Source organism: Bombus impatiens, unplaced genomic scaffold, assembly GCF_000188095.3.
Source record: "Bombus impatiens unplaced genomic scaffold, BIMP_2.2 scf_0914, whole genome shotgun sequence".
Lineage (NCBI taxonomy): Eukaryota > Metazoa > Arthropoda > Insecta > Hymenoptera > Apidae > Bombus > Bombus impatiens.
In genome coordinates this window covers 643,400-660,680 of record NT_177333.1, presented here as the reverse complement: position 1 = coordinate 660,680, position 17,281 = coordinate 643,400, and the positions used below count along the sequence as shown (strand labels likewise).

Genomic DNA, 17,281 nt, shown 5'->3' with positions numbered 1-17,281 from the left:
TTGCCAATCGCACTAAACAACAGACAACACTAAAATTTAATCTGAATTCAAAAATTAACGGCAACACAACCAAAACGAGCCAAACAAAACGTAACAGTATAATGTAGCTCCGAATGTCTCCAAGAAAAAGAATAATTTTGATCGATAATCATCGCCAAGTTAATCTTCTTAAACACTAAAAAATTCTTAAAGTAGTGTATACTTAAAATTTTCACCTACCTCAACTTCAATGTAATGTTTATACATCGAAAACTAGATGATTCTAATTGCAGGACAAAGGTAATTAGAAGCTATTTTATTGGATCTATTGGTCTATTATAATTAGTATATTTCTGACCGTAAACTTTGTTTACGGGATATATATAAATGTAGGAATGTTTATTATAAATTAACAGAAAAGACAGTATGATAAACACAATATTGTAACACTCTGGCAAAATCAAATATAATATCGCACTTCACGAATTCGCTTAACACTATTTCTACGTCACAGCAACACGATGAACTTCTCTCGATCACGATTAATTCAACTCTGGCAGCATTACCACGCTCACTTTTCCTTTAACAAACCTTGGTAACGCTCACAACACTCCTTGAAAACATTAACATATCTTAACAATGTTTATAAACAATCAGCCACGTCTTTCGCTAACGTCACACCATCCCACATAAATATATGTCGGGTTAACATTAGAATTTAAGGCGCGTAACGATTCTTCGTTTGAGTTAGCCATCGTTTTACGAGACAGAGATTATATTTACGCGAATATACAAAATTTTACAAAATGCTATGAATATTGAGTTTAATGAATAATACACAAAACGTTTTGATGGATTAAATCCCCACGATTTAAAGGAAACAAATCCGATGGATTCGATAAGATAGATTATTTATTATAATGTTGAAAAAGCGGATTATTTATTATAATGTTGATAATGCGGAAAAGATCTTGGGGAAGGCGGAATGAATTATTTTGCCACCTGAAAAGCCAACCTTTATCCTAACAAAATTATGCTCTGAGTCTAGTGAAGCTGGAAAGAAATTCTGTATTATGGGCTTTTACTAAACAACCAAACAATAAATTCGAAAAGTATTACTCACAATTAGACGGATTAAAGATAGCAATTGAACAAAACCATTCAGAACTAGCAAATGGGAAGGACATCGTGTTTCATCAGGGCAATGCTCGGCCTCCTGTGTCTTTATCTACTAGACAATAGCTGTCGCAGCTTGGTTGGGATGTGCTACTCCACCCACCCTATTAGTATATAATTTATATGTAATAATAAATAATATTACCGACAAAATATTATTTTCAGACAACATGGCACGATGTCTATAACTAAAGAGTTTGACAGACCAAATTCTCTCGTTACTCCTAACAACAAATAAGAAAGGAGTGCAGTATTTACGCCATACTAGAGCATAAAACTGAGAGTATAGAATTTTTTAAATATTTTGTATCTTATATATACTTTTTATACTTATTTAATAGCATTCAAGTTACATAACATTATAAAAAATTAACCATTGTCATCGATAAAATTTATACTTTCTTAAAATGATATGGCTTAAAAATTGTTAGTTCCTATAGTATCTATAAAACCATACCAAAATATAAAACTAAAAGTGCAATATACACCTCATAACATATAGTCGAAAGTGTCGAATCGATGGAAATCCTTGAAATTTGGAAGCGACTGTAGGTTCGCGAATCGAGAGGAGATAATTGGCGCGAACAGCCGGTGCAGATGCGGTCGCAATCATGCCGCTGATTAAACGGTTTGATTAAGCGCCTAATTTACCTGCGTGTACGGTGTAACGTTGGTTTATGCGAAATCTATAAACTGCCTCGGTCCACCCTCTCGTGTGCGTGAAAATTACGTCCGCGAGAGAGAGACCAACGGCTATCGACCGATGTGATGAGCTCGTTCCACGTGTTTTACGTTCTACCGAATAATGTTATCTACCTTGTTCCACGATCTATCCTTATCACCATACGTTCCCTATAACTTCTCTATATAGCGTCGGTAAAAGACGTTATATTTTCTCATAAAAACAAATATTCCGTGTACACGGTATCATTTTATGCGTCGATTTTCTGAATTTGCGTATCTAGCGTAAACTGGTATAAATGGGATTATTTGCGAGAATGAAACTTTTAGATAGTGGAGGACTCGATGCTCGTGATTCGACTCGAAAAATCCTGTGAAACGTTTTCATTCTTGACTGGGTAGCATTTAGAAAGAGAAACGTTTTCTATGGAGAAATAACTTTTTTAATTAGGAAAGTCTGAATACTATTTTAGTTTTTCGTGATACGAGCGTTTATTTTTTGCTCAAGATATTATTTAACATTGTGGTATTGTGTAATTGAAGAAGAAAAATAAGGAAATTAAGGACGGAAAAGGAAGGGAGAAGTGTATTTCATTTAACAAGTTTACCACTGATGGTTATGTAGGCGCCACGCGCAAGTGATTTTCAAATGGTATTTGAATGGTTGGCGAATTTTGAGAAGGAAAATTTTCAACGAGTTCCGCGCAGTAGTTAACGTGTTAAGATCTAATTAGAAATTAATCAGCAAAGGGTTACGTAGGGAAATCAAAAATACCAGTTGAATTTTTGACGAATGAGATAATAATTTACACTCGGTGATATCTCTAATAAAAATATGAAAACAGTTCTGACTTTCCACACGTTGCATTCTGTTAATCTTCTCCCTAAAATGCACGATTTATCATCGATTTCAGAAGACTGTGACATTTATAAAAGAGCTTCATTTACGAATTGCCTATCACATAAAACGTACTGAAATCCGTACTACTGGCTTCACAAATTTCCCAAATCGACCGTTCCACATTTTCACCTGTTGCGAACTAAATGTTTTCCAAAAAATTGGGAGAAAGACAACAAGCAAAATCAGTATCGTATTTTGTAAAAATTGTCTACATTGCGATCGTTTACTTTATTTATTATTTATTTATTAAACTTAGTCCCTGCCTTTCGGCTTTGGACGACTTCCGATTTACATACCTTCTTACATTACTACTTAAGTCACCTTATAGTACACTTATGCTACCTTGTAATACGACATATGTTACATTGCACTTTGTTATATTGCCCTAACCCTTCTGCCTGTCGTTCTTTGGCCTTTCATTCTAGCTGTATTCTCTTCTCTTCTCCATTATCTCTTTCAGCACTGCTAGCCCCTCTCCTGTCTCCTTTAGTGTCTCTTTCAGTGCGATCGTTTACTTTACCAATCACTGTGGCATAATCTTCCTGTCAATTTTCCTTTTAAATAATATTTTAGAAGTTTATCCCAATCTTTAGTTTTTTTATTCCAGCGTTGTTATTTTTAAAAAAGTAGCGTCCTATTTCCACGTGGAAAGGAAAATAAATTTTTAAGCTCAACGGTTTCTTCTTTTCAAAAACAATCCTAATTACAAAGAAAGACGAAAACAAATCCTGCAACGATGATGAAAGTTTACGCAGTTTTCTTCCTAACTATAAAGAAATTTTCCAAGCTAGCTATTTGTACAAGTTCTCTGGTAAGCGAATTAAGAGTTGGAAAAAATCAAAAAGGGCTTCCGCGAAAGAATCGAGTTTTTACGGTGTAATCAATTTTTATATCGTCGGAAATCTATTTGCATAGGTTTCCGCTAGCGTTTAGCTTTAAAGTTTTCGAATTAACCCCTTGAGCACCTTTCGCTGAGAAAAAAACAGCTAATTTGTTCTGCAGGTGAGCAATTTGCCAGATTAAGGAGTTCAGTGCTTTTTTAGGAACTGAGAAATACTATGTTTTAATTAACAATCTGCCTCAGTACTATCTGCGAATCTAGACTTGTACTTTTTGCATCTCAAGGATATTATCGCAATTAATTGCATTATTACGTTCTAAAAATTGTTGCTATACCATTATTCTTTAATAAATACCCTAATTTAATTTCGTTTTTAATTTCTAGACTCGCAGAAAGGATGTTTTGAAATTTTTTTTAGAAAAACGAATGAAAATATAAATATGAATATTTAACTGAATATAAATATGCAAAGTTTAATTGGGAAGGCTATGCGAGAGCTTATGCGAATACACATTATAAAATAAAACCACAAATTATAATAATGACTATTGATTAAATACATTAATCTTTATTAAATTAAATACACTAATTACATTGATATTCACATTTTTTATGATCCTGACAAGATTTTTTATGTAAATAAAAAAAAGAATTTTATAATAGCCAAATTATGTATATTAAAACTGTGATTGCCCATTTTAATACTTTGTTGATATTATATATGAACATCTTTAATAAGGTCACAGACGTTGAAGATTTTATTAAGTACTCGTCTCTTTCATTTGCAATGACCTAATAGATCAATGGTTTGCTGCAAAAATGACGTAGAAATTTGGTAAAATATGTGATGCAATTTGCGATTTCTTGAAATGTCATCCTATATTGGGATTTACGATCGTATTGTAACAAGCGTCGTGTCTGCCCTTTTTAAGTTCGTTTCTTTTGGATGTCCGCAGGATCCCAAACCAACAAAACAAAACAAACAAGAAGATGCTCCAGATTTAACTGCTAGTTGTATTTCAATAACAAAGCCTAGTTACCGTACCCACAGTAAGCTACCCACGGTAAAACAAGGTTGTTTTCAATGAAAAAGTAGGAAATAAATTTGCCTTTTCCCTATCGATTGTTCCTAATAAGAACCGATAAGTTTAAGTATTGATTTAGGCTAAGATCTACCATCTCACTGTACTGTAAAGTATCATCAGGTATCCAAATTTTCAATAGGTATTTATCTGCGACATTTCTTAATTTTATGGACAATTAAAAATAAATACGCTAACATACTTAATGTTGAATCGTAACTTTATATTAAGATGGAATAGAAATGTAGATATGCAGATGTAGACATAACAGGTACAACTAAATATCTTCAAGTAAAAAAATTCAAAAAATTCGAATAAATGATAAACGATAAGCAAGTACAGACCGCTAAAAAATGGAAACCGATCATGAATGAAACACAGATGAATTCGAATAACGAATGGACAATAAGCGAATGTTCTTAGGTGTCAAACTTTTCGTAGAATAAGATAGAAACATAACACGTGGATGGTAATTATTTTACAATATTTAAAGGAGAACATGAGTAAATTATGGAGAATGGAGGCTATCACGAAATAGCTGAAAAAAACTTGGAATCAAGAATAAGTCAACAGCGACTATTAAATATAGAATTCTTATGATGATGAACGGTACCATGAAAGCCATAGAAGCAAACACGTGGTCTAAATAAACACATCTCCTAGTCTGCTGAAGTGATTTGTCTTTTAAGCTAAATATCTTGATAAACTTTAAATAATCTTAACAGATAAATATCACCTATCATTACACGAAACAAGTTAAGTCTTAGAACATAAGTAATTTAATAAAGAAAATCATCAAGCAATTTGTAAAATTACATAAGTTTGTGCTAATGCCAAAATACATTGTAATTTAAATACTCTATAACTTTTTGTTGGAAAAATATTTCTTCGATCTATCAATGCACATAGTTATTAAGCTTTATGGTTTTTAATGGCTGTAAATCGTCATCAAGGTTTCGAAAAGTAAGTTCACGAAATATCCAATTTGTTTCCATGTGTCATAATATATCATTTTGCTTTTTTTTGCTATTGCAGATAAATTAAAGCCGAATCAAAGCGTGCTTCGGAGTTTGTTCGTTGGTGAGAGAGACTGATTAAAGATTAACAAGAACTAGAGATTTCGGTGTCGTCGTAAACGTCGAACGGCCCCGGTCGTGCAAGAATTATTAGCAATCTCTGATCCAATTTTCAACATTGCGCTCGTTTTCCTAGATATTGCCATTCTCTATACGTGAACTCGATGGGATTTTGAACAATATGACATTAGTATTGTCTACGGAGACCGAAGGTGAACAAAATTATTGAACAAATAATTAAATAGCTAGTAGAATTTAATTTGCTCTGTGGTTGCAAATACCTATGTATACATATATGTATCCGTCTATTCATATGTGGACTATATAATAGGCTATGTACCTGTATAAGAAATACATTACAGAAGTACATTAATACAATCTTATAGTTAATTTTAACATATAATACAGTATTTGCCTTCAGGATTATATTTTTTTTGTTTTTATATTGTAAAGCATTTTATAGAACTTAAAAGAATGGGATCTGTACCCATATATATAATTACCAATTAATATATACCAATATAATTAGCAGATTACCCGTACAACGATCTTTATGAATATACTCTGCTTTCAAGCAAATAATAGTTTCATAACACATTTACACTTGCCTTCTACTATGTTTCTCAACTTTCAAGTGCTATCGAAGTTGACATTTATGTTATTTGTAACTATTGCAAAGAATAACTTTCCATTTTTTGCCTAATATTTACTCATATACTAGAACGATTAATTTCATTTGTGCGTCCCTATCGATCAACCTCATTCTAATTACAAATAGACAAGCAATAATTTCTCTTCATACGTTACGTAATAAAATTATTAATTATTATAACGATTTTACGAACAACTGAATAAACAGCAATGTTTCTTTAAAAAGAAAGATAGCTTTAAATAGTAATTTATACTATGAAATTATTATATATAGTACAAGAAACAGCTTTTTTATTTCATTTCATTTAACGCTGTTGATATTTCTAGGAAAAAGTTTTGGTGGACAAAATAAACGCTTCACGAAATGTTGTTTGCACATGCTTGGCAGGGAGGGGAGAAAGGCAACAGGAGAAGAGGACGATGCAACTTTTACAATTGTCCGGTCATTTAAAATAGAGCAAAGTTTTTACGAGGACAGTTGCGCTTGAAGAAAACTCCGTAATAGTGGTAGGAAGCCAGAGTTCTTTGCTTTTTATGACATTATTGCGCGCTGGGTCTCTTTGACAAAAATCTTCCGTCTTCAGGCATGTTTCCTACTACAATGGTTATAGTCGCTAGATGTTTTTTCGAACAGCTTCGGTTTTCTGTGCATCAAAACTGGTCAAATTTTTGTCGGATGTTACTAACGAACCATGGGTATGCAAATATGTATCTTCGCACAACTGGTGAAAGAGAGTCTGAATAGAATTATTCTTCACATTTTTGCGCACTTAAATTTCTTGTAAATGAAATAAAATGAAAAAGTGAAATAATAATTTTTAAATTATCATAGAATGGAAAATTAACTATTTCAGAGCAAAATTTCATTTTATATGATGAACCTGTAGCCAATATATCAAAATATAAATGTAGGAAATAATGTAGAACACGAAAGAAAATATTGCACCGCAACCAAAGAGCGTCAGTAACATAAAAAAATAGTAGAAAAACAGAAAACACTATTTCCTCTCTCATAAAATGATTCATTTTCAGATATGGACACATTTGTTACATGTATACTTGGAAATATCACATACATTTCCCATTCATTGTTATAATTTATTAATATTTTATTCGTATATGTATATATAGGATTATGAATCATAATATATATATATATAATATTATGATTCATTATGGAAAAGAAATAAATGAAAAACCACTCATACAACTCTATTGAAAGTATTCTTAACACGATATGTATCTTTTATTTGAAAATATCGTACATATTATGGATCTATATAATATGATAATGAAACAATAAAATAGTTCTGTAACAAAAAGAATCATTGTGTGTATGTATATTTATATACTTTCTTTTGTAGACTTATCTTGCTGCTTATATATACGATGACCCCTTTTATTACAGGATTACTGTATTACCTTTTAAGATCGAAGTTAAAAAGTTACGATTGAAGTTAAAAAACTATGGACAAAAGTTTCGGCTCCGATTAACAATCGAATTCCAACGGAAGGTCAAAGTTGTTGAATTTATCCTTCTAATAACAACGGTCAGTGATGATGAAACTTTCATTAAAATTTTACAACCAATCGAAGCTTCTTTGCTTCATTCAACTTAATTGATTTACTATAAGTCCGTATACTATTTCATAGTCAATTAAGATACAATAGCGTGCGGAAATTCACAAATGTTCTATTCGACCGAATTTGCTTAGGGAAATAACGAGAGATAATTTCCACAAGCTTGCATGCATAAGATAATGGTGTTGCCTCATCTGGTGGAAAAAAATGCCTTTTTTAGCGAGAAGAGAGGGAGAAGAAAAGCAGGTTTGAACGGGAGAGAATGGGCAGGACCAGCGGCACCATTGGCCAATGGAACGCCACTGAGAACCTACCAATCGCCCACGCAGAGGAACGATGGTTTCTCCGGGTAAGGCAAGGCATATAAACTGCTAGTTCAGTACTCTCTGGCAAACTCTTATAACGCACGTTGGAGTTCCGTTGGGCGGACTAGTTTTAGTCCGTAGTAAACAGCGAAACCTTACTTGTGTGAAACGTGGAATGAATCTCCATCGATGAATGTTAGTGGGAATCAAGTTTGTAACAAAATAGATTTTAAGATATAACAGTGTGTTGTGTAAAATGAATAAGTGAATGTAACGTTTTATGAATAAAACCGAAATGCAAGGATTTCAAAGGAACTTTGACGATCAACAACGGGATCAAAGAGAAGATGAGACTATTGTGGTGGATCTTGTGCCTCCACAGTATCAGATAAGCCCTCCACGTAGCCCGTCGCCGAATATATCCAAGACTTCTGAAAAGGGTAAATATGAGATAAGATGTCCGTCAGGTATTTTTTAGTAAATAGTTTGTGCGAACGATTTGAATTTTGAAAATTCCGCCGTTCAGCGTTTCGCTGTTAAGCGTTCCATTGGTTTTACTAAAAAATGTCAGCTGTCAGTTTTAAGATTAACAAAAGTATCAGTCCTTAGACTGTAGGCTATTCGTCGATTATTTGGAATAGATTTGAACGTTATTAAAATTGTTAGATTATAATTAATATTAAACTGTATGTTTACATCGATAGGAAATGCGTAAGTTGGTATTCGCCGACGGGACGTAATAATGAACGGATAATCCTGTGTTTAGGGAACTAACTGTGCGCAAAGTTAATGTAGTTGATCATTGTTGGATATCCATTTGGCGTGGTTCGGTTTTGAAAATATAAATTCTATGATATAGAAGCGGTCTAAATGACCGACTTCCTGGTTTATCATAGAAATTCGTTTACAGTTATTTTCTAGGGAAAGATCGTTCTAAAAGAATAATGTATTGTTAAGAACTTCGGATTTTCTAAAGAAAATCATGGTACTCATTATCCCTTGTTTGTATTTCAAAAGTACAAATTACTTAATCATCTCATTTACGTATACAATTACAAGTACTGTTACTGGATATATGTACATAGGAATATTTATCTTTTCTTTGTTTCTTTGAATCGTTAATTCTAGGAATTTTCGAATTGTAAGATAATCCTATTATAGAAATACAGATAATACATATAATATGTATAATATATATATAAAATGTATAGTATATACATATGATATATAATAATAAAAATACAATAATCCGCATTAAATATTTGTAAAGCAGCAATAGGTTAAATGAAAAAGATTTTGATGCTGAAAGCAGCCTTGCGCAAAAGAAAAGAAAACACTAGAATGTAATGTTGCATATTAAAAATTCTTATAGCAATTATTAGCATTGTGGCGGGTCCGTATCAATAATTACAAGCTATTACATACTAGCAATTACTGCATATTAATTTCTCTAAAATAGAGTACAAAAAGAGAAAAGGATCGCATCGAGAAGCAGTTCAAATGAAGGCTAGTTATCGTTTTCTTTCAGTCTTAGCTATCGTTCAACATAGTTTTTGTCTTTCTCTCATTCATTCTCTTCCTCTTTATACGTCTCTAAAAACGATCATCCGCTGCTGCGGATTTTCTCCGAATTTCCGTACTTCTCTAAATGCCACGCAATCTTGCGAAACTATCGACAAGTATTCGAGAATGTTTAAAACGTTTTCGAATTTATTATCGATCTTCAGATGCAACGGTATCTCAACAGCAACCTCTATCATCGATGGACCCGAATATTAGAAGATATAGGACAGCGTTTACTCGGGAACAACTATCAAGGCTAGAGAAAGAATTTCACAGAGAGAATTACGTTAGCAGACCTAGAAGATGCGAATTGGCGGCAGAATTACATTTACCGGAATCGACAATCAAGGTAGTAAAAACAGAGATTATCAAACGATCAATTATACAAATCGTACCATCGTCTCTAAATGCCATTACGACAGAATGTTTATCGAAGATAAGCAAACATATTGCAATAAATTTCAGTAAACAATGAGCTCACCTTCCGATCTATGCGTAGAAAAGCGTTCTATTAACACCTCGCTGTGTTTAATTGATGTCGGTAATCGACAGTGACGATAGTACATATTCAGGAAAAAACCTTGAATATCGTTTCGTTTCGTTTCTTCGAGCAAACCTTTTCCTTCGAGTAGTTAAAACCTCTATTACTTATTAAATAAAATATCAATAAAGTGAATGGAAAGATTATTATATTATTTATGAATCGGAGGCCAAAATGAAAAGTATTTTCTAATAATTGAATAATAATTACATAAATATAGAAGTACATTAAATAGTAATTAAGAGTTTTTACTGGAACAGTACGAATAAGAACGTCGGACCGTTTTTACATAGACTGCCATGTTTGATTGGCGATTATAGCTCGAAAAGAAGAGAGGGAGACTCGCCAGAGTCCGCTGCCGATTCTTTTTCCTCCTCCTTCTTTTTTTTTTTATTCCACTCCGACGGCCAAGCAAACAGTCAATCACGGAGAGCAAACAAAAGCTTCTTGGTCTTTGGTTTGCTTCTGAATCTCCCTTGATCCTTTTTCCGTGACTTCTTAATTTCTTTCGACCACGACCGGTCGATCCGGTTCGAGGTGTTAAACACTTTAATTAGCGGTTTTCTCGTGTTACCTTTGACTTTAATGGATCCCTTAATTTCTCATCTCGCGCTGCCTGGACCGCACAATAGCTATAAAACCGTGTACCGATGGAAATGATCGAGGTGTTAAATGGTAGAAACGTTAGGCACCGGTCAACCTTCGTGTATCTCCGATCCTGCATCTTAACTTTGAAATCTTCAATATATTAAACCTAAGAAACATCTTCCGCCTCTACTTTTCCGCCCTTTAATCATTCAGCATCTAAATTTAAGCTTTACAATTTGTAGGATATAACATTGAAATGGATGCGATTTTTACCAAATCTCGAAAACATTATAATAAAACAACGTTGCGCACAAACATGAACATTCTTACATCACATATATCCTCCTTCTACCTTTCATCTCCGTAAAAATTCAATATCCAAATTCTAATCTTAATTATCTAATTTGTAAAATCAACCATCGAAATACATTTGATACAGCAGGTATCTCAAAAATAGCCTAAAACTTTCTCGCCTAAAGTTTTCCCTTCTACCTTCCAACCTCTGAAAACTTGCAACACATAGGTCTAACTTTAATCTTATTATTCGATTTATATTTCATAATTCTAATTTTAGCCTCATATCATATATAGTCATCGACACATATACATCTAATGTTCAGATGATTTCTAATGGTGTGAAAATAGGTGTGGTTCCAAAATCGCCGTATGAAGGATAAGCGGCAAAGAATGGCCATGGCGTGGCCGTACGCGATGTACACGGATCCAACGTTAGCGGCAACCCTCTTGGCGGCAGCAACGGCAAGTTTGCCACCTCCGTACCACGCAGCTCCGAGTCTACCACCTACTCATCTGGGCCACAGCTACCCAGCAGCGGCAGCTTATTACGCCACAAGATATACGCCGTACACTGCAGCACCTACGGGCGCATCCTCGCTTCATCGGCCACATCCTCGCAACGCGGCTGCGTATCCGCATCTCCTGCAGCCTCACCCTTCTCTACAACCCCTACATCTATCGAACTTGGGCGTTTCTACAGTGGGAAATAACGCCTTTCAGGTGAGCAACCCACCCACTAGCGCGTCGACCACTTACAGGCCGACGTTGTTACCCGAGTCCTTGAGTCCAGTTCACTCGGACGCCTCCAGTGACTGCGACTGCGTCGGGGTTCAGCATCACCATCCTCATCATAACAACAACCAACAACAAATACTCGAGAAAAGCTCTCCACCCAATACCAACGATAGCACCCAACAGCAGATCAAACTACCCACAGGTATCGGTACTAGTATTCAACTACCTCCCAAGCCGCCATTATTTCAACCATATACAATGTGAGCTAACAACAATAGAAACAATAAAATAAATTAGATTCCGTTTAGGGAATTAATTGACTGAGATTAACGGTGGCACAATGTATATAAACACCGATTGACGACAAAATGGTACCTGGTGAGCACGGTACATCGTGTGAATGTCTGTAAAATAATCTTTGTACATACGTAGATAAGTGTATAAGTGTTGATTAGAAGTTTAGCATATACTATTGCACAGATTTTTAGAATTAAAGTTAATTTAAAAAATTATTTAAACTATTCGTTCGATTTGATCATGCCCATTTTTACTACAGAAATATCCTTAAGGATGTTAATAAGAACGCGAAATAAGTAAACGGAAACATTGCATTTATGCAGTCAGCATACTACTACATTTAGGAGTCTAGTATACTTATAGCCTCATCCGCTAACAAATTGTAGTTTTGTAATTAATTGTGTGTATAATTAATATGTGGGATGGTGTGACGTTAGCGAAAGACGTGGCTGATTGGCTATAAACGTTGTTAAGGTATGTTAATGTTGTCATATTATATTCAATTTTGTGAGAGTGTTACAACATTGTGTTTATCATACTGTCTTTTCTGCTAATTTATAATACTTTCCTACGTAACACGTGGATGGCTACCCCCAGTGGGATACCATCTTCGAATTTGATTAATTTATTTCTTTAGTGTGGTGAATGTTTGTTGGGTTATGTCTTTTGTGAGATCTGTTGGGTGTTTTCTTTTTAATTTTCTTTTTATGTTTGATGCGCCGACGGTTACCGCTGCCAGCCGGTACCCTGTATATTTCTAATTTCTAATGATATCAAATCCTTTGTTCCCAAAAATGATTACTAAACTGACTTACATAAGGTAATAATAGGTTAAATGATAACTGAAAAATATCTGAAAATATAACCTATAGAACATCGATAAATTTATATAATAACATTAATTTCTATAATTACATTTATCAATTAGACGAAGTAGTCATTCTACTTATTTATTTATTTATTTATTTGTATTTTCTTATCAACATGTTTAATTACAATCTCTATTTGCCAAAGACTTTTATGACCAAGAAAAGCTTCCATTATATTTTTGTTCTGTAAAATTTTATTCTACACATATTAATTCTAATCTCCTATTTTACATAATTCTATATTTGAGAATGTTCTATAGATAATATCTATGGATAAACTATACTATTACTCCATTTAACTTTCTTTCATTATTTTATAATGAAAGCTCTTGTACGTGATAGCCATATTCTATAATACAATAGGTCATCCTATAAGTTCGTGCCGTTTTTCGAGCGGTTATATATGTTAAGATTGTTTATATACCTTCCAATTTTATGAAAAAATATAATGCCCCTCTCGTTGTACAACTTCTTCCCATTTTTCTGGTAGAGCCATTATTCCGTCTCGATAAAAGTTCTCTTGTTTTTCTTTAAAATAATGTTCTAAGCTATTTTTGAGAATGTCAATATTTCCAAATTTTTTACCTACTAAAAAGTGTTGTAATGCTCTGAACAGATGATGGGGCGATGTCTGGGGAATATGGGGAATGTGGTAAAATTTCCCAATTAAATTCAGACAATTTTTTTGTAACGCTTTTCGCGACACGCGGTTTAGCGTTGTTATGATGGAAAAATTACAAAAAAGAAAAATGTTATTCTGTTGAGATGTATAATTGTATGTATAATTTTCTGTGCTGGACTGGGTTAAATGCACAGTAGAGATACTCATATGTAAATATCAGTCTGTGGAAGTATGTGTGTGCGCAGCGTCTCGAAAACCAAGGAATGTAAACTGTTCAATAGGTTAACAGTCGGGAAAGTGCTGGGAAGCGTGCAAATGTGTATCGAGAAATATATAAGAAATCGTCCATGAAATGAATATATTGCTATTTTAATATTAATCCTCAGTATAAATTTAGTGTTCCTATAACATTATTTCGGCTTTAAAGATCCACAATTCTCAACATATTCTATATTTTCGACTTCTTTATTCGCGTAGAATCACCTCCTTTCCGCTTGTACCACCGGTTACCAACCATCCTATATATTGTATCAATGAATTGTATTATAGATTAATTACTTAGGTGTTCCTTGATTAATGTAATGGTTAATATTCATAAGAAACAGATTCTAATGACTAAACAAGTTAGATTTTGTCAAATTTCCGAAAAATTAAAGTTTTTTCATTATAAAATAATGAAAGCTCTTGTACATGATTATCATATTCTATGATATATTGCCTAATAAAATAAACGCAAAGATAAGTATTTAAGATTAATTCCTTTGAAATTAAAGATTCGTATGGAAAGTTCTCTTTTTCTTTTTCACTCCTTAGGATCATTTCATTGCTTTCCTGCTTGTATCATCGCTTACATGAAATCATGTAGTAATATGCGTATTAAATAAATTTAAATAAACTATATTACAAATTAAACCAAGGTATCGTGTCCTTAAGGACGGATTGTTGGCGTAACTTATTACTTTTGTTATTTAAAAAAAACGGATATAATACAAAAATTACATTAATTATGTACAGATGCTATATAGATTTTATAGATCCTATAGTAGTTTATTTAAAAAAAAAATAAATGATTAGAAGGTACATTTTAAAAAATAATGTTTTAGCGACGTTCCTCTACATTTTTTCAGCTTCGTATATCTTACTCTGTAAACCTCGTTCTGTATTTTTACTGCTTTTCAAAAATATATAATTAGTGTCTTACAAAAGACTATAATTTTGTCGATTTTAAAAATGTCCAATTAACTAATGTCCGATTCAATAGTAATAAAAAAAATGTTTCTCAGTTTAGTATCGTAGCTCAGTGGATTAAATTAAATTAACTGTGCAATTATGAAATTTATTAGGATTAGAACGGTTATGGGAATGTTTGTAGGAAGTATAATAAAAATTCTTTTAAAAATCTTATTAACAGGCAATGTTCCGAGTTAGTGATTGCAAGGATGCAAGATCAAATACTATATTGCCAGCTGCAACGAGGAGACGAGATACCTGTACTCGTAAAATCATAAAATTCTATATACCGTGGAGGATGGAGGATAGAAAAAATCGCCACGTTGATCTAGCGTCATAAATATAAAACGAGCCGTTTTGTTGGTAGCCCGTAAAAAAATCATTGAAAAAATTCGAGAAGAAAGCCATCGGTCGAGCCGAAATATGAAGGTTCGTTCAGAAAATATAAAATATTTAAGCGTTATATTATCTATCCGCTCCAAAATACCTATGGTCCTAAAGTGTTTAACCATTTTCAACGATCAAGTAATTAGAGATATAACTATTAGCGCGTTAAATTTTCTCATCTAACTTCTCCTTTTTCCTTAACTTCGCAAGAGCGATAATTTCTTTACTTTTCAAATATTTGTTTTGTTTTTTGCCTGACAATCATTTTATAAATTATGATATCATACGATACATATAATATGAGGCAAATTCATTAAAATAATACAATATAAGAAGTACGTCGCATTAAATATTTCATAGATTTTTGTGTCACTATGTACGTTCTGTATCAATGCAAAAAAAAGATAGATTTATGTCACCTAATATTAATTCATATTCTATATCTTACATCGGCATCATCAATCACATCAATTACAATTCATCATTTATTACGCAAAATGTCGAATAAAAATGAAAATCAAATAATTTATATCAATATTATTTTGTTCGAATAAAATTCAATTTAAATTCCCCATAAATGTATAAATAAATATTCGTAGTCTATATATCATTCAATCTCATAATTTTCAGGAAAACGATATCTAAAAAAAAAAAGGAAGATTGGTGAGTAGAAATCAACCCCTATCGTAGGATCGATCATTTTCTTCCTCTCTCAGGATCCAAGCGAGGAAGAGGGAGGGAAAGAGAGTTCATCAAATATTAATATCCAATTTATACCTTCGATACAAGGATCATCCCCCAATGTACAAGCTCATCCCTTCGAAATTACGTCGGGAACCCTCGATTCAATAGGTCACTCCCTAACTTAGATGGTGGCCATCTCTTCAAGGAATCACGGTCAATGGCGAAATTGTATTATCTTATCTGATGAGCCATTAGGTGACATTTAAACGACTGTTTCTTAACAATCTATTTGCGGTATTGTCGGAGGGGCAGATTGCGAATAGTCTTCCTGCGTCAAGATAATAAGCATACGATTGCTCCGAGCTTCAGATAGCGATAATAACACGTTATCTATGAGAATGTACGTTTATTTAGCTTCTGGATATTTAATATAATTTATACAAAAGTATTTTATATATATATATATATATAAAGGATATTAAAAACATTGATCGTAACACCTCGTTGCAATTTAATTGGTAGTAAGTGAATTACAAATTTTCCTACTTTTTCCCATTTTCTAATTATTTTCATCTTTTTCTCATTTTCCAAGCCTATGTCTTGTCAATTTTTTCAATTTTTTAAATCTTATTAAAGAACTGTCATACTTTCAGAGAATAAATTTTTCCAAATTATAGTTTCCTACAGATTTAAAAGATCATCCAACGTAAATGTTGAAGAAAAACTGTACATTTTTTTCTTATCCAGGTTTGTAAGTGGGTTGGATGGGTCTTGTTTCGACCGCAGAAAACGGTTTCACAGACCAGATCTTTTCTGTTCCGTCGGCAGAAAAGAAAAAGGCGAGATTTCTGAAGCGATTTTAAACCGTGATCGAGTTTGTCTTGTCGGCGTAAAGAATGTTGACAGCTTCTGGTCACGTCTCCATAGACCACCCGTGGATCCGATCTACGAAGTTACATGTCCGCACGAACTATAGCCGAAACACGGGAGCCCCTCACTTAAACGTATCCCTTGCAAATCGAATTTCGAATTTTACGCGACCTAGACACAGTCGAACATACCAAAAGATATCGAACAAAGTTTGGATGATGTACTGTTTTCCATTTACACTGCCGATTTACCAACCTTAGCAGAGATAACAACAGCGACATTTGCCGACGACATAGCACTACTAGCATCCCACTCAGACCCAATA

General features: G+C 33.3%; 2 protein-coding genes across 3 annotated transcripts in view; one reads left to right on the top strand and one right to left on the bottom strand.

The window, feature by feature from the left end:
• The window catches only part of LOC117152263, a 55,640-nt gene that overhangs the window by 16,498 nt on the left and 21,861 nt on the right, over positions 1 to 17,281 (bottom strand). The window lies entirely within an intron of this gene.
• LOC100743039 (segmentation protein even-skipped) lies at positions 8,358 to 12,448 on the top strand. Of its 2 annotated transcripts, XM_012391045.3 has the most exons (4): positions 8,358 to 8,533; positions 8,603 to 8,713; positions 10,001 to 10,185; positions 11,611 to 12,448. In XM_012391045.3, the coding sequence occupies exons 1-4, from the start codon at positions 8,530 to 8,532 to the stop codon at positions 12,259 to 12,261; spliced, it is 951 nt and encodes a 316-aa protein (XP_012246468.1). In that variant the 5' UTR covers positions 8,358 to 8,529; the 3' UTR covers positions 12,262 to 12,448. The 2 variants fall into 2 exon arrangements, with proteins under 2 accessions (XP_012246468.1, XP_003493066.2); XM_003493018.4 differs by lacking the exon at positions 8,358 to 8,533 and having other exon boundaries at positions 8,540 to 8,713.

Excerpts from the sequence above, each read along its gene's own strand:
- LOC100743039 (XM_003493018.4), top strand. The coding sequence starts at position 8,554 with ATGAATAAAACCGAAATGCAAGGATTTCAAAGGAACTTTGACGATCAA. Across the intron at positions 8,714-10,000 it reads ATCCAAGACTTCTGAAAAGG|ATGCAACGGTATCTCAACAG; the intron begins GTAAATATGAGA and ends ATCGATCTTCAG. Across the intron at positions 10,186-11,610 it reads TACCGGAATCGACAATCAAG|GTGTGGTTCCAAAATCGCCG; the intron begins GTAGTAAAAACA and ends GTGTGAAAATAG.